A 27,753-nucleotide genomic window follows, 5' to 3' on the forward strand; every position below is an offset into this window, starting at 1 on the left:
GAATCATAGATAATGCTCATCTAACTCAGGCAGATCCTTAATGGACTCATGATTGGTATATGATGTTTAATTTGCTTAATGAAGTAATTAAATAGAGAAGATTCATACACTCTTCAGGGAAAACTATTTAAAACAGTGAAGAAAGGACGAGTCATTCTTGTGGATAATGGTACATGATTTATGTGGTGAAATTATATTTGTACCAAATAGAGTGTTGGGTACAAACAAATGACATCTTAGTTTGAGATAAAAATATTATCCAATCATACTGATTTATTATCCAGGCTTCGCTTGGAATAATGTGTTCAGTTTTGGTCTCCATGGTGAGTGATATTGAACTTTAGAAAGGATTCAGAGGAGGTTGTTACCAGACTAATTCCCAGTTTGAAATATTTTATTTCTCAAGGAAGACTAAAGAAATTGCACTCCAGTCTTTCAAGAAGTGCAGAATTCAGATAATCTGACTGAGCTTTCTTAGGTCATGAAAGGGATAGACCACATTCCAATTGACAGTTTCCTCCAATGGAATCCATCAGTTTAAAATTTTAGAACTAGTTTGGATGTGAGGTGGTGGTTCCATTCCCCACAATAATGATCAGGCTCTGTGCAACCCTGTAGGTTTCCTCCGGGTGTTCTGGTTTCCTCCCACATTCCAAAGATTAGATTAAATTAGATTACATTACAGTGTGGAAACAGGCCCTTCGGCCCAACAAGTCCACACCGACCCGCCATCCACCCATACCCCTACATTTACCCCTTACCTAACACTACGGGCAATTTAGCATGGCCAATTCACCTGACCTGCACATCTTTGGACTGTGGGAGGAAACCGGAGCACCCGGAGGAAACCCATGCAGACACGGGGAGAATGTGCAAACTCCACACAGTCAGTCGCCTGAGGCGGGGAAATGAACCCGGGTCTCTGGCGCTGTGAGGCAGCAGTGCTAACCACTGTGCCACCGTGCCGCCACGGTGTAGGTTAGATGAACTGGCCATCTTAAATTGTCCATAATGGTTTGGAATATGTAGGCTCAGTGCATTAGTCAGGAAAAATGTAGAGTAATGAGGTAGGGGAATGGGTTTGGTTGGGATACTGTGAGGGTTGGTGTGGACTTGTTGGGCCAAATGGCTTGTTTCCACATTGTAGGGATTCTATGATTCTATGTAACAGGCTGGTTCATTCAGTAGCTGCGGATTCATTGAGTCCCTTTGAGCAAGAGCTTAGATCTGTTTCTGGTTGGGGTAGAGATAATTCCTTACAAAAGTAATTACTTCAGGGAATTGGCAATCAAGCTGGAGTTGGAGCTGCCTCCTTCCATGAGGAAAGGAGAGATAAATACAGCAATAGCTCAGTATTCAAATTTGCTGGAAATGTCATCAGAATCTTTGGAGAATACTAAAATTCATTTGAGAATGAAACAACCTGAGTTAGATGGAAAAGAAAAGGAAAGAGAAAAAGAAATGAAACTGTTTGAATTACAATTAAAAGCAGAGGAAATACAAAAACAAAGAGAGGTGATTATTTTGGAGGAGTTTGAAAATTCACTTGCTGAAGTCGTGAGAAGTCATGTGGAAGAGCAGAGAATTAAAATGGCTTCATGGGCAGCCAAGATGGCTGATGATTATGAGTTGGTTCATAAATCAATTTCATTCTGTGAGGGATAGAAAATTGGGATGAGAAAAATCCTAATGTGGTAGGTTGCGGTGAAGATCATAAGGATAACTTACCACAGGTTAAAAAGGAAACCCTTGAAGGGGAAAGAGAGGTTAAGCAGCTCCGGTGTTTTCACTGCATGAAGTGTTTGTGGGTTAGAAAAAGCACTGGGAAGCCAGATGTAGGAAAACAGGATAAGCCAGTGAATTTTGTTGGAGTGGTAACAGAAAGCAAAGTGTAGGCTAAAAGGCTGCACCAGGATGTACAACTTGGTCGGAGTTTGGTTAAAGAGTCATAGAGCCATAGACATGTACTGCACGAAAAGAGACCCTTTGGTCCAACTCGTCCATGTCAACCACATATACTAATCTAATCAAGTCCCATTTAGCAACCTGTGGCTCACATCCCTATAAACCCTTCCTCTTCATATACCATCTTCTAAATGCTGTAATTGTAGCAGCCAGCAACACTTCCTCTGGCAGTTCATTGCATATGTTCTGTGTGAAAATGTTGCCTCTTAGGTCCCTTTAAACCATATACCTGCAAAGGCCAGGAGCAGTTGGTAAAGAGATTACAACATTAAGAGATACAGGATTCTCTCAATCTTTAATGTAGGAAGATGAGGAGCTATGTACCTGTGAAGGACTACTGGTAGAAAAAGTGCTATTGATGTGAAACGAAAAGTGCTCAATTATGTAGAGTGAGGTTAGAGAGTCAGTGAAAAGTAGAGATGTCATGGGAGGAGTACTGGACAAACTCTCAGTGCCAGGAATACAATTTGTCCTTGCTAATGCTGTAGCTGGTTCACAGGTTGCTGCCTACTGTGGTTGCAAAGCCAGTGAAAACTCAGGCAACTGAACTATTACAGGAAGCATATCCTTGGATTTTACCTGACTGTGTGGAAATGAGGTCACAAACTCACTGGTTGAAGTGGAACTATCAGAGACCCTATTTCAGAAAATGTTTGAGACAAAACAGGAGCAGATAGATGACAAAGCAGACATCTTTACAGCAGCAATATGAGAAACTAAAGCAATTCTATCAAAAGGTATCCATGGAGAAAGAATCCAAATGTATCCTGGTGTCCTACTATCTTAAAAATGATGTCTTAATGAGGAAATGGAGACCATCATATATTCAGGCAGATAAGAAATGGGCAGAAGTTCATCAAGTCATATTGCCAGTAGGTTATAGAAAGGAGGTATTGCGGGTAGTACATAAATCTACCAGTAGGAGGTTACTTAGGGGTTAAGAAAATCTCAAGTTAAAATTCACAAATATTTTTACTGACCTGGACTGCACAAAGATGTAGTTGAATTTTGCCAGACATGTCATACACGTTAGTTAACTGGAAACTACAGATAGTAATAAAACCCACACTTTTCATACCTATTTCTGTATTTGAGGAACCTTTTACAAAATTCTTAATTAATTACATAGAACCCCTATCTAAAACAAAAACTGGGAATCAGTATTTGTTAACAACAATGAATGTGTCCACTAGATTTCCAGAGGCAGTTCCATTTTGCAATATCACAGCTAAAAGAATTGTAGAGGAGTTATGCAAGTAGATATGGACTACCTACAGTGACACAATCAGATTAAAGGTCAACATTCACATCAAAATTATCCAAGGAAGTTATAGACGGTTTAGGAATAGAACAATTCAAATCTACTGCATACCATTCAGAATTGCAGGGAGCACAAGAAAGGTGGCATCAGACATTAAAGACCATGTTGAAGGCTTATAGTCCAGATGATATGATGAAGGAATTCCATTGTACTGTTTTTTACTATCAGGGATGCACCAAATGAATCGACCAAATTCAGTCCATTTGAATTAGATTTTGGGCATGAAGTGAGAGGACCGTGAAAATTGATTAAGGAGATATTGGTAAGTCAGAATTCAGAGAACACTTATTTGGACTGTGTGTCAAATTTTAGACAATGGTTAAATAGAGCAGGGGAGTTGGCTAGACAGCATTTCAGAGTATCACAGCACTCGATAAAACTGGAAACAGACAAGCAATCAAAGACTTGGAATTTTGCTATTGGAGAATTACTGCATTACTTCCAGTGATAGGTGATCCTTTAATAGCAACGTTTAATGGATCTTATCAAGTTGAAAGGAGATTGAGTGAGGTGAACTATTTGATAAGGACTTCAAACAGAAAGAAATCTCACAGCATGTCATGTGAATATGCCCGAAAGGTATTTTGACAAGGAAAGAAAACAAAAGGAGACTATGTGACTGGTTACAATGCAGAGTGAAGAACCAAGTTCAGAGGATTCTGATTTGGACATTCCTTTAATTAAGTTGGAGAATGAGGAAATTGTCAAAAGTTGGGATATATGATTGAGAGGAAATTCAAAATGACCTGAAAAATGTATTGCTATTGCTATATGTGAAAATAAGCTGGGAAGTACTAACCTAATTATGCATGAGGTAGATATAGGAAATGCTATTCTGATTAAACAACATCCTCATAGGCATAACCTTCTAAATTTGACACAGATTCAAAAAGAGATTGAATGCATGTTCCAAGATGACATAACCAAAGGGAGTTACTGTGATTGGATCTCACACATAGTAATGGTGCCAAAACCAGATGGTACCCAACAGTTATTTATGGACTATCACAAAGTCAATGCAGTTACAAAGACTGATGCATATCCGATTCCATGTTTGGAAGACTATTGAACAGGTGGGACAAGCAACATATATTTCTAAGTTTGACTTGCTCAAAGGATGCTGGCAGGTACCTTTGTCAAAAGAGCAAAGACAATTTTGGCTTTCAAAATGCCAAATGGACTGTATCAATTTAAATTCATGCCATTTGGTATAAAAAATGTGTCAGCCATATTTTAAAGACTAACCTTTCTGTATTACCCAATTGTGTGGTTTATGTTGATGACTTGGTGAGTTTTAGTCACACATGGAAGGAACATTTGTAACATTTATCAGAATCGTTCCATCAACTTCAGGATGCAGGCTTGGTGATAAACCTGGCTAAGGCTGAATTTGCCAAAGTGCAAATCATCTTCTTAAGCCATGTTATTGGAAATGGACAAATGGCTCTATGGAATGCAGAAACAAAGGTAATTGGGGAGTTTCCTATACCATCAGCAAAAAAAGCAGTACTACAATTCGTCGGATTGAGTGGATTTTATCGGAAATACATACCAAATTTTAGCAATGTGGCTGCTTCACTCACTGAATTACTGAAGAAAGGCAAGAAGTTTCAGTGGACAGCAGTCTGTCAGAAGTCATTTGACAGCCTGAAAGCTGTGTTAACCACTGCTAACTGTTAGCCACAGCATGTTAGCCACGCCTAACTATGCAAAGCTATTCAAGATGGCTATCGATGTGAGTGAAGGGTGTGTTGGTGCTGTGCTCTTACAAGAAAATGACAAGAAGATAAAAAGCCCTATCGGATATTTCTCCAGGAAACTGAACATTCATCAGCAGAAATATTTGACAGTTGAGAAAGAGACTTTGAACTTCGTGTTGGTGTTACAGCATGTCAATGTTTATGTTGCCAGTCATGTATCTGTGACAATCATATACACTGTTCATAATCCATTGAAGATTGTGGAGAAATTTAAGGACAAAAATGCTGAATTGTTTAGATGGAGCTTGTTGTTACAGCCATTCAATTTGAAAATCGTGCATGTGGCAGGAAAAGAAAATGTGATTGCTAATACATTGTCAAGACTTGGATGAGGAATGGAGGCATTCGGTGGAAGGTGTAAATGAATGAAAGAGAATGTAGTAATGCATGTTTTCATATTTATAGTGAATGAAATGTATATGTGCGTTGTAATGTACTCACAATTTATGATTAAGGGATTTTAAAATGAAGCTATCTTTGGATATTAATGGTTCATTTTTTTAAGGGGGGAGGTGTGATGATACTACTCCTTTAACAAGGTTATATTGTCCTTGGTTTTTTTCCAGAGGGATCATAAAGGCAGAGGTTCCAATATGTCAGGGTTTATTTACTTGAAGCAGCTTTTAAGTTTTTTTAAAAAAATACCTGTACAATGAAAGGGGAATGGCCATTTCTCACATTTCATGGTTTGGCTTGGTCTTAGCACGCTGCTGGTCAAGTTTTAGTTGGGAACCCAGATAAGCTGCTGGAAACCTAAAGGAAGAGCTCCATGCTGATCCTGTCTCTCTGCAATCTCTCCCCTGTAAAAACCTGTGTTTGAATTTAACTTTTTTGCAAAGGAGTGTTTATGGAATGTTGCAGGAAATCAGAACAGCTTTTTGTTAAATTGCGTTTTTGTGTCAGTTGGGTTTTCAAATAATGTTATTCTAAATTCAATTTCCTTTTGTTCATTTGTAAATAAATCCTGTTTTGCATGAAACTGAGCAGTTGGGCTGGCTGCAACACTCCGGGAATACCCATTCTACACATTTACATATTTGTGAGGAATAAGAGAATGATCAAAGAAAGAGTAGGGCCGATCAGGGATAGCATAGGGAACCTGTGTATAGAGTCTGAGGAGGTAGGGGAAGCCCCAAATGAGTTTTTTGCTTCTGTCTTTACTAAAGAAAAGGATCTTGTAGTGAATGAAACCATTGAGGAGCAGGTAAGCATGCTGGAACGGATAGAGATTGAGGAAGCTAATGTGCTGAAAATTTTGACAAACATTAAGATTGACAAGTTGCCAGGGCCAGACCAGATTTGCCCTTGGTTGCTGTGGGAAGCAAGAAATGTGATTGCTTCACCGCTTGCGAAGATCTTTGCATTCTCGCTCTCCACCGGAGTCATAACTGAGGACTGGAGGGAGGCAAATGTAATTCCTCTCTTCAAGAAAGGAAATAGGGAAATCCTCGGCAATTACAGACCAGTCAGTCTCATGCCTGTCATCAGCAAGGTGTTAGAAAGGATTCTGAGGGACAGATTTATGACCATCTGGAAGAACATGGCTTGATTAAATGCAGTCAGCACGGCTTTGTGAGGGGCAGGTTATGCCTCACAAATCTTATTGAGTTCTTTGAGGATGTTACTAGACAAGTTGAGCGGTGGATATGGTCAAGCGGTGGATATGGTGTACATGGACTTCAGCAAGGCATTTGATAAGGTTCCCCATGGTAGGCTCGTTCAGAAGGTCAGGAGGAATGGGATACAGGGAAATTTAGCTGTCTGGATACAGAATTGACTGGTTGACAGAAGACAGCGAGTGGTAGTGGAAGGAAAGTATTCTGCCTGGAAGTCAGTGGTGAGTGGTGTTCCACAGGGCTCTGTTCTTGGGCCTCTATTGTTTGTAATTTTTATTAATGACTTGGATGAGGGGATTGAAGGATGGGTTAGAAAGTTTGCAGACGACACAAAGGTTGGAGGTGTCATTGACAGTATAGAGGACTGTTGTAGGCTGCAGCGGGACATTGACAGGATGCAGAGATGGGCTGATAGGTGGCAGATGGAGTTCAACCTGGATAAATGTGAAGTGATGCATTTTGAAAGGTCGAATTTGAAAGTTGAGTACAGGATTAAAGACAGGATTCTTGGCAGTGTGGAGGAACAGTGGGATCTTGGTGTGCAGGTACATAGATCCCTTAAAATTGCCACCCAAGTGGACAGGGTTGTTGAGAAAGCATATGGTGTTTTGGCTTTCATTAACAGGGGGGTTGAGTTTAAGAGCTGTGAGATCTTGTTGCAGCTCTATAAAACTTTGGTTAGATCGCACTTGGAATACTGTGTCCAGTTCTGGTCGCATAGGAAAGATGTGGATGCTTCGGAGAGGGTTCAGAGGAGGTTTACCAGGATGCTGCCTGGACTGGAGGGCTTATCTTACAAAGAGAGGTTGACTGAGCTCGGGCCTTTTTCATTGGAGAAACGAAGGAAGAAAGGGGACCTAATTGAGGTGTACAAGATAATGAGAGGCATAGATAGAGTTGATAGCCAGAGACTTTTTCCCAGGGCTGAAATTGTTAATACAAGGGGTCATAGTTTTAAACTGTTTGGCGGAACATATAGAGGAATGTCAGAGGTGGGTTCTTTACGCAGAGAGTTGTGAGAGCATGGAATGCGTTGCCAGCAGTAGTTGTGGAAACAAGGTCATTGGTGATATTTAAGAGACTGCTGGGCATGCATATGGTCACAGAAATTTGAGGGTTTGTACATTAGGTTTACCTTACATGAGGATCAATGGTTGGCACAACATCGTGGGCTGAAGGGCCTGTTCTGTGCTGTATTGTTCTATGTTCTATGTTCTACACCTGCTTAAAAAAAAATTATAAAGGTTAGGGTCTGGGCTACCATCTTGAAATGTTTTTGAGGGCATCGGACCTCACCCATAACTAATGAGATATATAATTTGGAAGGAGCATTGCCAGAAAAAAGTAGTAATATGTGGAATTCATGGTGAGAAGGGCAGTGTTCCATGATATAAGTGAGTAGGGCAGTCTGGTGAAAAGTGGTGAGATGGAGTAGGAGTAATAGTAGGAGTAATAGTTCCAGGGATGTACTTTATCCGGGAATTACATAGTTGCTTTCAAGTGGGAGAGATGCCTACTGTGGTTGAAAAGTCAGTGGAAAATCCGGCAATTGGGGTGCTACAGGAAGTATATCCTGCGATTTTCATGACTGTGTCGTGACTAAGTCACAAAGTCACAGGTGGAAGAAGGAGAAATCAAAGGATAAATGTAAAGAAGTTGAAACTGTGCTTGATTAAATAGTTGAGAAAAATCAAGAACAGATCGAGGACAAAGTTTATATTTTTAATGATGAGAATGAGCCGATGTTGGACTTCATCAACCACCTGATGAAGAAGCAGCACTTCAAAAACTAGGGCTTCCAAATAAACCTGTTGGACTATAACTCGGTGTTGTGCAATTTTTAATTTTGGAAATTTTTAGTTCAAAGAAATTAGCTAAATTACAACAGAAAGAGGCAAAACAACTAAAGCAGTTGTATCAAAATGAACACACAGTATATCCTACAACATTACTATCTTTAAAAAGTCTGAATGAGGAATTAGAGATTACCACATATTCATGTGGATAAGAAATGGGCAGAAATTCATCAAGTTGTATTATTGGTGGATTATAGAAAGATAGCTTTGTGGGTAACACATGAATTACCAGTAGGAGATCATTTGGGGGTAAGGAAAACTCATGCCAAAATACAAAAACATTTTTATTGGCCTGGACTGCTTCAGGGTGTGTTTGAATTTTGCCAAAATTGTCATACATGTCAGATAATTGGAAAATCTCAGGCAGTGATAAAACCAGCAACCTTAATACCCATTCCCATATTGGAGGAACATTTCACAAGGGTCTTAATTGATTGGGTAGGACTTTTACCTCAACCAAAAAGTGAAATGAGTATCTGTTGACCACAATAGGGTGGACATAGTGGTTTGCACTGCTGCCTGACAATGCCAGGGACCGGGATGAGATTCCAGTCCTGGGTGACACTTTATGTGAAGTTTGCATATTCTCAGCATGGCTGCGTGGGTTTCCTTCTGTTGCTCTTGTCTCCTATCATAGTCCAAAGATATGCAGGTTAGGTGTATTGCCTTTAATGTGATGTGTAGGTTAAGTGGATTAGCCACAGGAAGGGCAAAGTTCCAGAGATAAGGTAGGGGGAATGGGACTGGATGTGATGCACTTTGGAGGGTCAGTGTAGATTTGATGGGCTGAATGTGGGTTGAGAGTGGGGTGCTGGAAAAGCACAGCAGGTCAGGCAGCATCCGAGCATCTGAGGCACATTCCTGATGAAGGGCTCTTGCCCGAAATGTCGATTCTCCTGCTCCTCAGGTGCTGCCTGACCTGTTGTACTTTTCCAGCATCCCACTCTCGACTCTGATCTCCAGCATCTGCAGTCCTAATTTTCTCCTAGTTGATGTGCTGAATGGCCTGCTTCCACACTATAGGGATTCTATGATTTGATGATTCTATAAATGGTGTGTCTACTCGATTTCCAGAGGCTATTCCAACATGCAGTATCATGGACAAATGGACTGCAGAAGAGTTAATTTTTTCCAACAAGATATGGACTACCTACAGAAATAAAATCGGATCAATGGTCAATTTTTACATCAAGGTTATTCAAGGACGTTATGGATAGCTTAGGAATACAACAATTCAAACACATTGTGTACCGTCCAGAATCACAAAGAGCATTAAAAGAGTGGCATCAAAATTGAAAGATCATGTGAGGGATTATACTCAAGATTATCCAGAAGATTGGGAGAACTGATTTCCATTTTGCAGCAGAGAGCGGTGGGAGCTGGGCGGAAGTGAAGTCAGAGCGCAAAGCCGGTCAGGAAGGTAAGTAATTGTTATTTGAGTGGAGAAGGAACCCGAGACACAACATGTGTAGTGTCTCCCACCCTCCCTCCTCCTCTAACCTAAGAAAAAAGGTAAGCTACTTGGTGTTCTTGTTTTGGAAACTAAGTGTTGAGTTATGGCAGCGCAGGCAGTGGAATGTTCTTCCTGCAGGATGTTTGAGGTAGGGGTGACCACCGATGCTCCTGCTGACTTCATCTGCAGGAAGTGCAGCGCCAGCTCCAGCTTCTCACAGACCGCGTTAGGGAACTGGAGCTGGAGTTGGATTAACTGAGAATTATTCGAGAGGCTGAGAGGGTGATAGATGGAAGCTACAGGGACATAGTTACGCCAGAGAACAGAGGTAGCAGGGTAATAGTTAGAGATGGGAAGGGGAGGAAGCAGGCAGTGCAGGGATCCCCTGTGGTCGTTCCCCTCAACAATAAGTATACCGCTTTGGATACTGTTGGGGGGGGACGGCCTAGCAGGGGTAAGCTGCAGTGACCGGGTCTCTGGCACAAGGTCTGACTCTGAGGCTCAGAAGGGAAAGGGGGAGAGGAGGAGAGCGTTAGTAATAGGTGACTCTATAGTTAGAGGGACAGACAGGCGGTTCTGTGGACATGGGAGAGACTCTTGGTTGGTTTGTTGCCTCCCGAATGCCAGGGTCCCAGACATCTCGGACCGTGTCTTCAGAATCCTTATGGGGGAGGGTGTGCAGCCAGAAGTCGTGGTGCACATTGGCACCAACGACATAGGTAGGAAGAGGGGTGGGGAGGTCATTCAGGAGCTCAGGGAGTTAGGCTGGAAGCTAAAAGCTAGGATGGACAGAGTCGTCATCTCTGGGTTGTTGCCGGTGCTATGTGACAGTGAGGCAAGGAATAGGGAGAGAGTGCAGTTGAACACATGGCTGCAAGGATGGTGTCGGAGGGAGGGCTTCAGGTATTTGGGCAATTGGACTGCATTCTGGGGAAGGTGGGACCTGTATAAGCAGGACGGGTTGCACCTGAATCAGAAGGGCACCAATATCCTGGGGGGTAGGTTTGCGAGCACTCTTCGGGGGGGTTTAAACTAATTTGGCAGGGGGATGGGATCTGGACTTGTCGTCCAGCAAGTAGGTTAGCTGTTTTTCAGGATGTCCAAGAATGTAGGGAGGCTGTGGAAAAGGTAGCACTGTCAGGGAATACTTGAGGACACAGAGATGGGTTCAAGTGTGTATACTTCAATGCAAGGAGTATCAGAAATAAGGTGGGTGAACTTAAGGCGTGGATCAGTACTTGGGACTACGATGTTGTGGCCATCACGGAAATGTGAATAGAAGAGGGACAGGAATGGTTGTTGGAGGTTCCTGGTTACAGATGATTCAGTAAGATTAGGGAGGGTGGTAAAAAAGGAGGGGATGTGGCGTTGCTAATTAGAAATGGTATAATCGCTGCAGAAAGGCAGTTTGAGGGGGATCTGTCTTTGGAGGTAGTATGGGCTAAAGTCAGAAATAGGAAAGGAGCAGTCACCTTGTTGGGTGTTTACTACAGGCCCCCCAATAGCAGCAGAGATGTGGAGAAACAGATTTTGGAAAGGTGCAGAAGCCACAGGATAGTAGTCAAATATTGATTGGAAGCTGTTTGGATCAAGTAGATTGGACGGGGCAGTGTTTGTGCAGTGTGTCCAGGAAGCTTTTCTAACTCAGTATGTAGATTGTCCAACCATAGGGGAGGCCATATTGGATTTGGTACTCGGTAACGAACCGGGACAAGTGATGGGCTTATTAGTAGGTGAGCATTTTGGTGATGGTGACAACAATTCTGTGACTTTCACCTTGGTTATGGAGAGAGATAGGTGCGTGCAACAGGGTAGGTTTTACAGTTGGGGGAAGGGTAAATACGATGCTGCAAGACAGGATCTGAGGAGCATAAGCTGTCAGGGAAGGATGTCATTGAAATGTGGAACTTTTTCAAGGAACAGATACGATGTGTCCTTGATATGTATGTACCTGCCAGGCAGGAAAGAGATAGTCATGTGAGGGAACCTTGGTTGACGAGGGAGGTTGAATGTCTAGTAAAGAGGAAGAAGGAGGCTTACTTAAGGTTGAGGAAACAAAGTTCAGGCAGAGCGTTGGAGGGATACAGGATAGTCAGGAGGGAGCTGAAGAAAGGGATTAGGGGAGCTAAGAGAGGGCATGAAAGATCTTTGGCGGGTAGGATCAAGGATAACCCCAAGGCCTTTTATGTGTATGTGAGAAACATAATAATGATGAGAACGAGGGTAGGTCCAATCAAGGAAATAGTGGCAGACTGTGTATTGAGTTGGAAGAAATAGGCGAGGGCATTTTGAAAAACTTGAGGATAGGCAAGTCCCCCGGACCTGACTGGATATATCCTAGGATTATGTGGGAAGCAAGAGAGGAAATTGCAGATATGTTGGCAATGATCTTTTCGTCTTCACTGTCAACGGGGGTGGTATCAGGGGACTGGAGAGTGGTGAATGTTGTGCCCCTGTTCAAAAAAGGGAATAGGGATAACCCCGGGAATTACAGGCCAGTTAGTCTTACTTTGGTGGTAGGCAAAATAATGGAAAGAGTACTGAGGGATAGGATTTATGAGTATCTGGAAAGACACTGCTTGATTAGGGACAACCAGCACGGACTTGTGAGGGGTAGGTCTTGCCTTACAAGTCTTATTGAATTCTTTGAGGAGGTGACCAAGCATGTGGATGAGGGTAGAGCAGTGGACTTTAGTAAGGCATTTGATAAGGTTCCTCATGGTAGGCTTATGCGGAAAGTCAGGAGACATGGGATAGTGGGAAATTTGGCCAGTTGGATAGAGAACTGGCTAACTGGTCCAAGTCAGAGAGTGGTGGTAGATGGTAAATATTCAGTGTGGAGCCCAGTTACAAGTAGAGTTCCGCAGGGATCCGTTCTGGGTCCTCTGCTGTTTGTAATTTTTATTAATGACTTGGAAGAGGGAGTCGAAGGGTGGGTCAGTAAATTTGCAGATGACACGAAGATTGGTGAAATTGTGAATAGTGAGGAGGGTTGTTGTCGGCTGCAAAGGGACTTAGATATGATGCAGAGCTGGGCTGAGGAGTGGCAGATGGAGTTCAACCCTGTCAAGTGTGAGGTTGTCCATTTTGGAAGGACAAATAAGAATGCGGAATACAGGGTTAACGGTAGTGTTCTTAGTAAGGTGGAGGAGCAGAGGGATCTTGGGGTCTATGTTCATAGATCTTTGAAAGTTGCCACTCAGGTGGATAGCGCTTGTAAGAAGGCCTATGGTGTATTAGCGTTCATTAGCAGAGGGATTGAATTCAAGATTCGTGAGGTGATGTTGCAGCTGTACAGGACCTTGGTAAGGCCACATTTGGAGTACTGTGTGCAGTTCTGGTCGTCTCACTTTAGGAAAGATGTGGAAGCTTTGGAGATAGTGCAGAGGAGATTTACCAGGATGTTGCCTGGAATGGAGAATAGGTCATATGAGGATAGGCTGAGAGTGCTAGGCCTTTTCTCATTGGAACGGCGAAGGATGAGGTTTATAGAGGTTTATAAGATGATCAGAGGAATAGATAGAGTAGACAGTCAGAGACTTTTTCCCCGGGTACAACAGAGTGTTACAAGGGGACATAAAGTTAAGGTGAAAGGTGGAGGGTATAGGGGGGATGTCAGGGGTAGGTTCTTTACCCAGAGAGTGGTGGGGGCATGGAATGCACTGCCTGTGGGAGTGGCAGAGTCAGAATCATTGGTGATCTTTAAGCGGCAATTGGATAGGTACATGCTTAAGCTAGGACAAATGCTCGGCACAACATCGTGGGCCGAAGGGCCTGTTCTGTGCTGTATTGTTCTATGTTCTATGTTCTATTTGTAATTTTTGCAGTTAAGAATGTGCCGAATGAATCAACTAAATTCAGTCCATTTGAATTAATGTTTGGGCATGAGATGAGAGGACCACTGAAATTTATTGAGGAGAAATTGGTAAATCAGTATTAAGAGACCACACAATGGGACTGTGTGTCAAATTTTAGGGAAAGATTAAATAGAGCTAGTGAGTTGGCTAGACAACATTTGAAATGTGATGAAACATGAAGCAAGCAAGAGAGCAAAAAATTATAATTTAGTTTTTGGAGATGAAGTGTTAGTGTTACTGCCATTTGGAAATGAACCTTTAAACACAAGGTTTAGTAGACATTATGAATTTGAAAGAAATTGAGTATGATGAACTATTTGATATGAATGCCAGATAAAAAGAAATCTCCAAGAATGTATTATGTGAATATGCTCAAAGGAAATTTTGTTAGGGAAGGAAGAGAAAAGGAGAATGTGTTATTGGTTAAAACACAGAGTAAAGAATCAAATTGAAATGATTCTGAATTGGACATCCCTCTCATCAAATTGGACAATGAGGAAGTTCTCAAATATTGGGATAAATTATTGAAATACCTTCCAGAGGAAAATTGAAATTACCTGAAATCTTAACCCTCTAAAGTTGGCACAGTTTCAAAAAGAGATGAACACAAGCTCAAAGACAATATAATTGAAACGAGTTGCAGTGAATGAAGCTCATCCTTGGTAATGGTGTCAAAATCTATAGGTATCCAGTGATTATGTGAGGACAATCGTCAAGTCAATGGAGTTAAAAAATCTGATTCATATCCTCTTCCACATTTGAAGGGCTTACTGAGAAGATAAGACAAACAACTTATATTTCAAAGTTGGACTTATTCAGATGATACTGGCAGGTACCATTTTTCTGAAGAATGAGGGAAATTTCATCTTTTGCAGTTTACCAAATTAATAGTCATCAACAGAAACATTCCACAATTGAGAAGGAGACCTTGAGTTTGGTGTTGGTATCATAATATTTCTACATTTACATTGCCTTTTGGTATGAAAAATGCACCAGCCACATTTCAAAGACTAACCAATAAAGCCATTTTGGAATTACACAATTATGTGTTGCACATCGCCAGTCAGGTGATTTTTAATACGCATGGAAGGAACATCTGAAACAGTCTACTGGAATTGTTCGATTGATTTTGGGTGGGCTTGGCGATTAACCTGACTAAGACAGAGTTCGCAGAAACCCAAGTCATGTCCTTTGGCCATGTTATTGGATATGGACTACTAGCCCCAAAGGATGTTAAGGTCATTGGGAAGTTTCCCATAACAGCAATAAAGAGGGAGGTACCATGATTCCCGGGACCGAGTGAATTTATCAGAAGTTTGGACCAAATTTTAGCAGTGTGGTTGCTCCACGAACTGACATGTTGAAAAAGTGCAGAAAATTTCAGTGGATTGCAGTCTGTCAGACGGCATTTGATAGGCTGAAAACTGTGTTAACTACTGCCCCAGTATTGGCCACATCTTATTGTGTAAAGCCATTCACAGTGGCTATTAATGCAAGTGATATAGTTGTTGATGCTGTCCTTTTGCAAGAGGATGATGAGAAGATACAAAGAGCTATGGGTATTTTTCCAGAAAATTGAACAATCATCGGCAGAAATATTCCACAATTGAGTAGGACACCTTGAATTTGGTCTTGGCGCTGTAATATTTCAACATTTATATTGCAGGTAATGTGTCTGAGACAAATGTATATTCCAATCATAACCCATTAAAGTTTTTTGAGAAAATTTAAAGATAATGGTGTTGATAAACCAGGCTGTTTAAATGAATCTTATTATTGCAGCCAGTCAATTTGAAAAATTGTATACATGGCAAGACATGAGATCACAATTGCCAATGCATTGCCATGATTTTGATAAAGGAAGACAGAGCATTTGGTGGTAGAGAAGAAAACAGACCAAAATGAATTCTGGTAGTAAACATTTGCTTAAGTCAATGTAACAATATTTATTGTAGTGTACTAATAGCGTATGGCTAAAGGCTTTTTTATTAAAAAAAAGGCATCTTTGTATATTGATGGGCTTTTTTTAAAGATGGTGGTGAGATGATACTGTGGCTTTAAAAGATGCATTTTGTCTTGCTTTTAGTTTATGAAGAAAGGTTGAGATAGAGTCATGAAGTGGTCTGCTTAAAGTCAATAAAGTAAACAGTTTGTCAGGCCTTGGCTTTATTAGAAGTTGGAACAATAAAAGCAGCCTGAATGGATCCAAACTCACACAGAACCTGAAGTTTTAGTTTTAGCTTTCAGCAGTTACTGAGATCTTGAAGCTGGATGTGGAAACTCTTATTCCTCTTTCTGTTACAACTGAGAGCTGGCATTCTCTTCCTGCTGTGAGACAATCCATTTTACTGAATTCATATCTGCCAAGGGTGTGTTTATGGGATATTACTACAGAGGAGCCTCATTTATCAGAGTATCAATTTTCCATCTTCTGGATTATCTGAAGAAGATCTCAAGGTCCCAATAGAAACATTACATCAAAGAGGTGTTTCAACACTGATAGCATTTTTTGTTTACAGTGATTAAACGTGAATTCGGTTTACTCAAAATGCTGCTGAGAATAGTCCTGGACGTCGATGGGAGCCCAGGCACCATCTCTAAATGACTGGCCGCTCACCCTCTCCCTCTCTCTCTGTCTCCACACTTTCCATGGAGTTCTACACAGTGGTGTACACTCAACCCCTCTTCCCCAGATAACCTCTCCAACATTGACCTGTACAATGGTGGAGCTTGTCAAAAAGGTGTAGTAAAACGTAGTGTGTGTGGTTGCGTCTGTGTGTGCTATTTTGAGACTCACACCATAAAGGCAGCAGCAGTCTTACTGTTGGTGTCCCATGGGGTAGATGGGGAGTGGTGTTGGACAAGGTTGGCGAGGATGGGATGGACGAGGGGGCGGGTTTGGGGGTGCACGGGTCGGGGGGAGAGAATTGGGCTTTGGTGTGATGCTGCCTAGTCTCCTGAATGGGGAGTGGACTTAGCAAGTGCTCGTTGTGTCAATCCATTTGACTGATTGGGTGGGGATTCAGCAATGCTGCAGGTCCCTTACATTCAAGTGTGTCTGCTCAGAAACAAATCCTGAGACAGAGAAAGGGAGCAAGGCAGGCAGAGCAAGGAAGAATGCAACTTCAGAAAACTCCAAGCCCCAGAGGAGGGGCATTGAATCAATTAACTGAATAATTAATCATCCGAATGAAACAGTGCCCACCCATCTCGTTAGGATAATCGAGATTCCTCTGTATATGGAACAGTAGTAGTTAACATATATTATTTTGTTAAGCATTTTGATAGCTATACTTAAGCTTTTTTTAATTTTTATTTCATCTGTATTTTAACCATAGTGTAAAAATAAAGGGTCTTTTGTTTAGAGTAGTTTTAGCAATCAAATTGCATCTGGAATGCAGTACCTTGCACTTACCTTGAAAATAAGACAAAGTTAGGGTCTGGGCTAACTTCTTAATAAATTTTGAAGGGGTTTAGTCAGGTTCATTGCATGAGGAAAAAGGGAATTGCAGTTGGATTTCCAAGAGACATTTGAAATAGTAGCACACCAAAAGTTACTACAAAATATAAGAGCACATATTGTAGGAGGTAACAGTACAATACAGAAAGAGAAATTGCTGGAGAAACTCAGCAGGTCTGACAGCATCTGGGGGAAGAAAGCAGATTAGCATTTTAAGTCTGGTGACTCATCAGAGCTAATTGCTTTCTTCCCACAGATGATGCCAGCCATGCTGAGTTTCTCCAACAATTTCTTTTTTTATTTCAGCTGTTCAGCATCCACAGTTTCTTGTCTTATTTTAGTAGCATACAGGATTGGTTAACTAATAGGAAGCAGTGAGTAGGGATAAATGAGTCTTTTTTCAGATAGATAAGCTGTAGCTCATGAAGTGCCACAGGAATCAGTCCGGGTGCTTCAGCTATTTACTGTCTGTATCAATGACCTGAATTAAGGAACTGAATGTATGGTAACTAAGTTCATCAGTGACACCAAGACAGGAGAAAAGTTAAAGAGGTCTGCAAAGGGTTATAAATAGATTATAATGGTAGTTGGAATACAATGCAGGTAATTGTAAGCTTATCCGTTTTGGCAGCAAAAATAAGAAAGCAGTATATTATTTAAATGGAAAGAGATTGAAAAATTCTGAGATATAGAAGGCCCTGAATGTCCTGGTACACAAATCGCAAAACAGTATTTTGTAGGAATAGCAAGTGATTAGGTCTAATGGAATGTTGCCGCTTGTTACAAGGGTAATAGAATATAAAAGTTCAATTAAACATTTTTTACAATTGTGCAGGGCATTGGTGATGCTGCATTGGGAATGATATGTACAGTTTTGGTTTCCTTATTTGAAAAATTATGTAATTTAATTAGTGGCAGTTGAAATAAACTTCACTCAACTCATTCCTGGGATGAAGGGCTTCTGTTTTGAAGAAAGGCTGAACAGTGTAGTGATAGTAACGAGGTCTGCCAGCTGCACTATAGAGAATGCGAGTTCCCTGATTGGGTCTGTTAATCTGGTCCCATCAGGGATCCCTGGCTGACATAAAAAGTTTGAGTGTCAGGGATATTGGCACTCTTGTGTCTGATACTGTATGAGGCAGTACTGAAGTCAAGAACTGTTCATATGTTAATAAAAGGTAACTTGGTGACAGGATACAACGAGGGGAGAGGCCATTCTAGACTTTGTGCTCGGAAACGAGCTGGGGCAGGTATCAGATCTTGTGGTGGGACAGCATTTTGGTGATAGTGACCACAACTGCCTCACATTCTACATAGCTATGGAGAAGGAGAGGATTAGGCAAAATGGGAGGATATTTAATTGGGGAAGAGGAGACTATGATGTGATTAGACATGGGTTAGGAAGCATGGACTGGGAGCAATTGTTCCATGGTAAAGGCACTGTAGACATGTGGAGACTGTTAAAGGAACAGTTGTTGCGAGTGATGAATAAATATGTCCCTCTGAGACAGGCAAGACAGGGTAAGATAAAGGAACCTTGGATGACGAGAGCGGTGGAGCATCTCGTCAAAAGGAAGAAGGTAGTTTACATAAGGTGGAGGAAGCTAGGGTCAAGCTCAGCTCTAGAGGATTACAAGCAGGTGAGGAAGGAGCTCAAAAATGGTCTGAGGAGAGCCAGGAATGGGCATGAGAAAGGCTTGGCAGAACGGATTAGGGAGAACACAAAGGCATTTTACACTTATGTGAGGAATAAGAGAATGGTCAAAGAAAGAGTAGGGCCGATCAGGGATAACCTAGGGAACTTGTGTGTGGAGTCTGAGGAGGTAGGGGAAGCCCTAAATGAGTTTTTTTGCTTCTGTCTTTATGAAAGAAACTAACTTTGTCATGAATGAAACCTTTGAAGAGCAGGTGTGCATGCTGGAACGGATAGAGATAGAGGAAGCTGATGTGCGGAAAATTTTGTCAAACATTAAGATTGACAAGTCACCAGGCCCAGACAAGATTTGTCCTCGGCTGCTTTGGGAAACGAGAAATGCGATTGCTTCGCCACTTGCGAAGATCTTTGCATCCTCGCTCTCCATTGGAGTCGTACCTGAGGCAAATGTAATTCCTCTCTTCAAGAAAGGAAATAGGGAAATCCCTGGCAATTACAGACCAGTAAGTCTCACGTCTGTTGTCTGCAAGATGTTCGAAAGGATTCTGAAGGATAGGATTTATGACCATCTGAAAGACCATGGCTTGATTAAATACAGTCAACACTGCTTTGTGAGGGGCAGGTCATGCCACACAAACCTTATCGAGTTCTTTGAGGATGTGACTAGAAACATTGATGAGGGTCAAGCTGTGGATGTGGTGTATAAGGACTTTAGCAAGGCATTTGATAAGGTTCCCCATGGTAGGCTCATTCAGCAGGTCAGGAGGAACGGGATACAAGGAAATTTAGTTGTCTGGATACAGAATTGGCTGGCCAACAGAAGACAGAAGTGGTAGTAGAAGGAAAATATTCTGCCTGGAGGTCAGTGGTGAGTGGTGTTCCACAGGGCTCTGTTCTTGGGCCTCTACTGTTTGTAATTTTTATTAACGACTTGGATGAGGGGATTGAAGAATGGGTCAGCAAGTTTGCAGATGACACAAAGGTTGGAGGCGTCATTGACAGTATAGAGGACTGTTGTAGGCTGCAGCGGGACATTGACAGGATGCAGAGATGGGCTGAGAGGTGGCAGATGGAGCTCAACCTGGATAAATGTAAGGTGATGCATTTTGGAAGGTCGAATTTGAAAGTTGAGTACAAGATTAAGGATAGGATTCTTGGCAGTGTGGAGGAACAGAGGGATCTTGGTGTGCAGGTACATAGATCCCTTAAAATGGCCACCCAAGTGGACAGGGTTGTTAAGAAAGCATATGGTGTTTTGGCTTTCATTAACAGGGGGTTTGAGTTTAAGAGTCGTGAGATCTTGTTGCAGCTCTATAAAACTTTGGTTAGACCGCACTTGGATTACTGTGTCAAGTTCTGGTTGCCCTATTATAGGAAAGATGTGGAAGCTTTGGAGAGGGTTCAGAGAAAGTTTACCAGGATGCTGCCTGAACTGGAGGGCTTATCTTATGAAGAGAGTTTAACTGAGCTCGGACTTTTTTCATTGGAGAAAAGGAAGAGGAGAGGGACCTAATTGAGGTATACAAGATAATGAGAAGCATAGATAGAGTCGATAGCCAGAGACTATTTCCCAGGGCAGAAATGGCTAACACGAGGGGTCATAGTTTTAAGCTGGTTGGAGGAAAGTATAGAGGGGATGTCAGAGATGGGTTCTTTATACAGCGAGTTGTGAGAGCAGGGAATGCGTTGCCAGCAGCAGTTGTGGAAGCAAGGTCACTGGGGACATTTAAGAGACTGCTGGACATGCATATGGTCACAGAAATTTGAGGGTGCATACATAAGAATCAATGGTCAGCACAACATCATGGGCTGAAGTGCCTGTTCTGTGCTGTACTGTTCTATGTTCTATGATACTGGCTTCTGTAAAGTTATTTCAGTGGCATGATCCTGAAGAAACTCTCTCGCAACAATTTGTCTTTGAGTTGGAAGCTTCACTTGTTTGACCCAGCCATTAAGAACTGGGCCCACATGTGAAAGGGCAAACAACATTGTGGCAGATGGAAAATGAGTAATTTCCTGACAACCTGTGGAGCTGCAGCTTTCTTTGTCATTAAAGGCCTAATGTTCCCTGAGGCATCAGATACTAATATTTTTCAAAAATTGACAGACATAGTTAAGGAATATTATGACCTCAAGCCTCCTCTAATTGTGAGATACTATTACTTTTCCCCAGTAATTTGAGAACCAGAGGAATCTGTATAGGAGTTTTTGAGTAGGTTAAGATGGCTGACAGAAGGCTGTGTGTTTTGTTTCACAGTTCATGAAATGCTTCACGACCATCTTTATGTGAGATTAATGGTGTAACTATATAACAATGCCTGCAAGCTGAAGCTCAGCTGGACTTCAAACAGGAAGTAAAACTGGCTTTGTCATTGGAAAATACCGCAAATGAGTCTAGTCCCATTTGCAAGCATTTGGCCCATATACCTCCAAATCCTTCCTATTCATGTACCCATCCAGATGCCTTTTAAAATGTTGCAATTGTACCAGTCTCCACCACATCCTCTGCCAGTTCATTCCAGACAGTCACCACTCTCTACGTTGCCCCTTAGGTCCCTTTTAAACCTTTCCCCTCTCACCATAAACTTATGCCCTCTAGTTTTGGACTCCCCCACCCCAGGCAAAAAACCTTGCCTATTTACCCTATCCATGCCTTTGTGATGTTTTAAACCTTAATAGGATCACCCCTCAGCCTCCGATGCTCCAGGAAAATCAGCTTCTCCCTATATCTCAAACTCTCCAACCCTAGCAACATACTTGTAAACCTTTTCTGAATGCTTTCAAGTTTCACAACATCATTTCTATAGGAGAGAGACCAGAATTGCACTCAGTGTTCCAAAATTAGCCTAACCAATGTCCTGTACAGCCACAAAGTGACCTCCTAACTCCTACTGCATAGGCTCACTCAGGACACTCAGGGTGAAGTCACTTTGTGGGTGGCACAGTGGTTAGCACTGCTGCTTCACAGCGCCAGAGACCCAGGTTCAATTCCCGCCTCAGGCGACTGACTGTGTGGAGTTTGCACATTCTCCCCGTGTCTGCGTGGGTTTCCTCCCACAGTCCAAAGATGTGCAGGTCAGGTGAATTGGCCATGCTAAATTGCCCGTAGTGTTAGGTTAGATGTACATGTAGGGGTATGGGTGGGTTACGCTTCGGCGGGCTGGTGTGGACTTGTTGGGCCGAAGGGCCTGTTTCCACACTGTAAGTAATCTAATCTAATTCAAGTCCTAATTAAATACCCAGAAGTTTTCCAAGAAGTTCTAGGAACTATCAGAGGAGCTAAGGCCATCTTACACATTGACCAAAAAGCAATTCAGTGATTCTACAAGGCCTGCCCAGTGTCATTTGCCTTATGGACAAAAGTAAAAGCAGAAGTCAGAAGTTTGGAAAGTGAAGGAACCATCAACCCAATCCAACTTGCTGAATGGGCAGCACCAGTTGTACCAATTTTGAAGCCCAATGTGTCAGTTTGCCTCTGTCAGAAGTTTAAAAAAAAGTGAACCATTTCTTACAGCTGGTAAGAAATGCAATTCCTCAGATAGAGGATTTATACACAAGGCTGAAGGTCTGTCCTTCATAGAGTTGGACATGAGCCACGCTTGTGGATTTGACATATAAGGATAGCTCCATACCTAATAGCCTGGCAGAAATAGCATTCCAAACTTTGAAGGCTAGATTGAAGAAGTAGCCCTCAGCTCTGCTAGATACCAAGCTGTCATGGTGCTTGTTTGATTCTAGGTCTGCACCACATGCAAGATTCCAGACCAGGTTAAGTCTGATCATCCCGGATCAATAGGGAGAGTAAAATGACATCAGGAACTCCAATGCTGGACCTAAGACTCCACCAAGCAAGAGAAACAATTTGAAACTGGAGATGAAGTTTAGTATAAAGGTCACAGAAATGGCCAGGCGTGGGTAAGAGGCTTGGTCAATGCGAAGTTAGGACCCGTGCGACAAGTGGCATGGGAGCAAAATGTGCCCTGCCTCTCGAAATCTTCAAAAATGCTGCCAGAACTTGAGTATTCAACCTCTCATGACAGAAATGAAACAAAATAAACACAATAAAAATTGACTAATGCCCAGGACCAGATGTTGAAGGAAATAAAGGAAAGCACTGCAGATGTTCTAACTGTGGTCTTTCAAAGTGCTGTTTCTTCAGTGGTTAGATTTAAATCAGTGCCATGTCACTCCACTATTTCAGAATAATAAGAGGTGGCAACAAGAGAATTATAGATCAGTTCTCCTGACGTCTGTTGTCCAAAAATTACTGGACTCAAGAATTAAGGGTAGAGTAATAGAACACCTTGAATATTTTTAATTGACAGGGAGAGCTAGTATCTGTAAAATATACTACCGTCAATGAGGCTGGTTTGAGTTTTGAAGAGGTGATGAAAGTTAGAGTTGGGGAATATTTCCAGGTGTTATTTATAATAGGTTTCCAAAAGGCATTTGATAATACCCTTCATAAAAGACCCTTGGCTAAAGGTGTAGCTCATGGAATTAAAGGGAAATTACTGACCTGATTTGGAAATTGGCTAAGGGCCAGGAAGTACAGAGTGGGGATAATGGGCAGATTATGTAACTAGCAGGATGTAATTGATGGCCTTCTTAATGATCAATGTTACACTCTCAACTATGTATGAATGAATAAACACTGCAATGATAAATATAAGCTTATGTAATGGAATTAGATGGCTTTCTGGTAAATCAAAGCCTGATTGGCTCCTCATCCAATACATCTTTCCTAAGAAAAAGTACTCCAGGTGGGTAAGTCTAGACCCAGAGGTGGGGGTGTGCAGTTGGAGGGTGTGTCTAAAAATTAGACCAAAGCATTTAAAACCTCACAGTATTGCATGTGTGGCCCAATGAGGACTTTGCACAGCTGTACCACAAAACGTATCTCCTCATGTTCTAATTTGCTAGCAATAAAGACAGCATTCCACTAGCTTTTGATTAGATTCTATCTCTTTTCATGATACTTTAAGGATCAGTAAACTGAAGCCCCCAAGACTTTTTGATCTCTTCTGTTTCTTGCTTCTCACAATTTCACAGATTGTTGAGTGAAATACAATAGATGCCAATTTTCTCAGTGTGATTGTTGCTTTACAGCATCCAAAGCAGAAACACTTGCTTGAAGAGGATATTGAGGAGACCAAAATGGAGATTCTTTCAAAGCATACTTATTGAGTAAATGATAAGTGGGTCTCTGGTTGCATAAATGCTACCATTAACTTACATAAGAGAAACAATAACTAGATCTTGTTCAAATTACAGGAATGTTTTGTTGTGCTCATTCCTGGCAAACATTCTACATAGTTTTCACCATAACTACACTTCAATGGCAGTGAAGTTGTACCACAAAATGACTCCTTCATGACTTTTCAGTTTTCAAATCATAAATGTTGAGATACAACATTTATTTTGAAACAAATCCATTTTAGTATTAAATATGTAAGTAAAAAGAACAGTTCAAGGTCAAACCAAAGAAGCATTTATTAGAACCAGATAGGCTCACATTGTCAGAGAGCTTTTGTGTATAAAGGTAAGAATTTAATTGAAACTGAATAACACAGACCAAGGTGTGTGCCCTAGGGTAGATCCCTGCACTTTTTGAGTTACAGTACAAAAGGTGAAGTCACATAGTATCAGGAATGAGCTCGCAAGATGGATACAGAGCTAGCTAGGTCATAGGAGGCAGATGGTAAGCATTAGAAGGATGCTTCGGAGTATAGGGTTGTGACTAGTAGTGTTCCACAATCAATGCTGGGACCTCTGTTGTTCGTGGTCTACATAAATGCTTTGGAGGAAAACACAGATGATCTAATCAGTAAGTTTATGGACAATAAGAAGATTGGTGGAGTTGCAGATAATGATGAAAATTGTCAGAGGATACAGCAGGATATAGATCAGTTGCAGAAAAATGACAGATGGAGTATAATCCATACAAATGTGAGGTGATGCATTTTGGAAGATCAAGTACAGATGGAAATTATAAATTGATTGGCAAAACCCTTCAGGACATATGTATGCAGAGGGATCTGGGTGTGCAGATCGCTGAAGGTGGCAGCGCAGGTAGATAAGGTAGTTAAAAAAAGGGCCATGGCATGTTTAGCTTCATTGGAAGGGGCATTCAGTAGAAGGATAGGCAAAATATGCTGCAACTTTATAGAACTTTAGTTGGACCATACTTGGAATATTGCATACTGTTCTGGTCATCACAATCAGAAGGATGTGAATGCTTTGGAGAGGGTATAGAAAAGGTTTACCAAGACATTGTCTGATATGGAGGATTTTAGCTATAATGTAAGTTTGAATAGCTTGGGTTTGTTTTCACTGGAACACAGGAAGTTGCAGTTGAGGTGGCACGGTGGCTCAGTAGTTAGCACTGTTGTCTCACAGCGCCAGGGACTCGGGTTCAATTCCTGCCTGGGGTGACTGTGTGGAGTTTGCACATTCTCCCCGTTTCCTCCCACAGTCCAAAGATGTGCAGGTTAGGTGAATTGGCCATGCTAAATTGCCTGTAGTGTGAGGTGCATTAGTCAGGGGTAAATGTAGGGGAATGGGTCTGGGTGGGTTGCTCTTCGGAGGGTCGGTGTGGACTTCTTAGGCTGAAGGGCCTGTTTCCACACTGTAGGGAATCTAATCACAATCTGATAAAAGCGTATAAAGTTGTGAAATGGCATGGATAGAGTGGAAATTATGAGTTTTTTTCCCAGGGTGGAAGGGTCAATTACTAGGTGAACTCAGGTTCAAAGTGAGGAGAAGAAAGTTTAAAAGAGATGTGCTAGGCTCGTTTTTCACACAAAAGGTGGTAATTACCTGGAATGCGGTGCCAGAGGTGGAAGCAGACACAATAACAGTTTTCAAAAAGCACCTGGATGAACACATGGATAGGAAGGAACAGATCCTGCAAGTGATGACAGTTTTAGTATCGAAGGGCAAAATGTGTCGATGCAGGCTTGGAGGACCAAATGGCCTGTTCTTGTACTGTATTGTTCTTAGTTCTAATTGCATCAGGTAATCAAATGAGAATTTACACAGTGGTTTTCACCTTGCCATGCCCCGAAGATGACATTTGACTACCCTATTTCCATTTTACAAGTGGAGTGGTTCCGTTGTAAAGTTAATAGTCACTCTACACATATAGCTCAGTATTCAGAAGGGGCCTTACTCAATATTTCATATAAACTCAACTGAAAGCAGGCATTCATTGTGTTATCAAAATGTGTATATAGGCGAATAAAACACTACAATTTGTAACAACACTTACAAGCTGGAAACAATGTAACCACAAACTTAAAACTCACCGGTCTGGCTGAGCTGAGATGTGCTCCTACTTCTCCTTGTCAATCCGACAATGGCCACCATTTTGGCACCCAAACTTGATCTTCGCTTCTTGCCCCCTGATCCTATTGTTCCCACAGCAGTATCCGACTGACTGCCATCATTATTTTCCAGACAATACATCTCCTCACTGACACTTGTGCTCTTCATAATATTTCGCCTGGATGTTCCCATTTGTCTGCTTTGCATTTTAGAGGTAAACGCACTTTATTTTCACAACCAATGCATCACGGAAAAACATGGAAAGGGAAGAAAACAGATTGAAAATAAATTGGTATAGTTTACTTTAAACGATAATCCTGCTGTTTGAGAATAAAAAGAAATTGCCAATGAAAAAAATTACCTCATAGATCTATGAATCTTGATTTCTTCTGTGTCAGATTTGTTGAGATTTCTTACAAACAGAGAGCGATGGGACAGAGTTCTAACTGAACTAAAGTCTTGATTCTTGATTCAGAGTGTCATTAAATCTGCAGTACACCTAGTTGACAAATGAAAGGAATGCTGCTCATTCTGACCTGAAGCCACACAGATGCGGTTGCATCTAGGTTTGATCCCAGGTTATACTGAGTGAGTTAGTTACTCTCAGTTTGTTAGGTGAAAGAGAGGAGGGCAGATGCTGGAGATCAGAGCTGAAGAGTGTGGTGCTGGAAAAGCACAGCCAGTCAGGCAGCATCCGAGGAGCAGGAGAATCGGCGTTTCGAGTATCAGCCCTTCATCAGGAATGAGGCTTGTGGCCGAAGGGGGCTGAGAGATAAATGGGAGTCAGTGGGGCAGGGGAGAAGGTAGCTGGGATTGCAATAGGTAGATGAAGATGGGGGTGAAGGTGATAGATCAGAGAGTAGGATGGAGCGGATAGGTGGGAAGGAAGGCAGGCAGGTGGGACAGTTCAAGAGGGTGGTGCCAAGGTGGAAGGTTAGATCTGGGATAAGATGGGAGGGGGGGGGGGGGGAAGGAAATTGGTGAATTGCACATTGATCCCATGTGGTTGGAGGGTCCCAAATCGGCAGGAGTTCTTTCTCCAGGCACTATGTGGTTAGGGTTTGGCAGTGGAGGAGGCCCAGAACTTGCATATCCTTGGCGGAGTGGGAGGGAGAGTTAAAGTGTTCTGCCACTGCGCAGTGGGATTGTTTACTGTATTGTCCCAGAGATGTTCTCTTAAACGTTCTTCAAGTCGACGTCCTCTCTCCACAAATAGAGGAGACCACATTGGGAGCAATAGACACAATAGGTGACTTGTGTGGAAGTATAGGTAAATCTCTGTTGGATGTGTAAAAACCATTTGGGGCCTTGGATGGAGGTAAGGGGGGGAAGTGTGAGTGCCAGTTTTACATTTCTTGCAGTGGCAGGGAAAGGTGCCAGGAATGGAGGGTGGGTTGGTTGGGGGGACATGGACCCAACGAGGAATGTGGAGGGAATGCATTCCAGAGAGAACATTCCCTCGGCGACTCCCTTGTTTGGTCTACG

General features: G+C 42.0%; 1 protein-coding gene across 11 annotated transcripts in view; it reads right to left on the minus strand.

Annotated features, from left to right (window-relative positions):
* Positions 1-27,753, minus strand: part of rims1a (regulating synaptic membrane exocytosis 1a) — an 879,579-nt gene that overhangs the window by 129,360 nt on the left and 722,466 nt on the right. For all 11 annotated transcript variants that reach the window (XM_072557828.1, XM_072557837.1, XM_072557845.1 and 8 more), the window contains one exon: positions 26,250-26,491. In XM_072557828.1, coding sequence (XP_072413929.1) covers positions 26,250-26,491 — 242 coding nt within the window. The remainder of the gene's footprint in view (positions 1-26,249; positions 26,492-27,753) is intronic.

The sequence above is a fragment of the Chiloscyllium punctatum genome, chromosome 3 (assembly GCF_047496795.1).
Source record: "Chiloscyllium punctatum isolate Juve2018m chromosome 3, sChiPun1.3, whole genome shotgun sequence".
Lineage (NCBI taxonomy): Eukaryota > Metazoa > Chordata > Chondrichthyes > Orectolobiformes > Hemiscylliidae > Chiloscyllium > Chiloscyllium punctatum.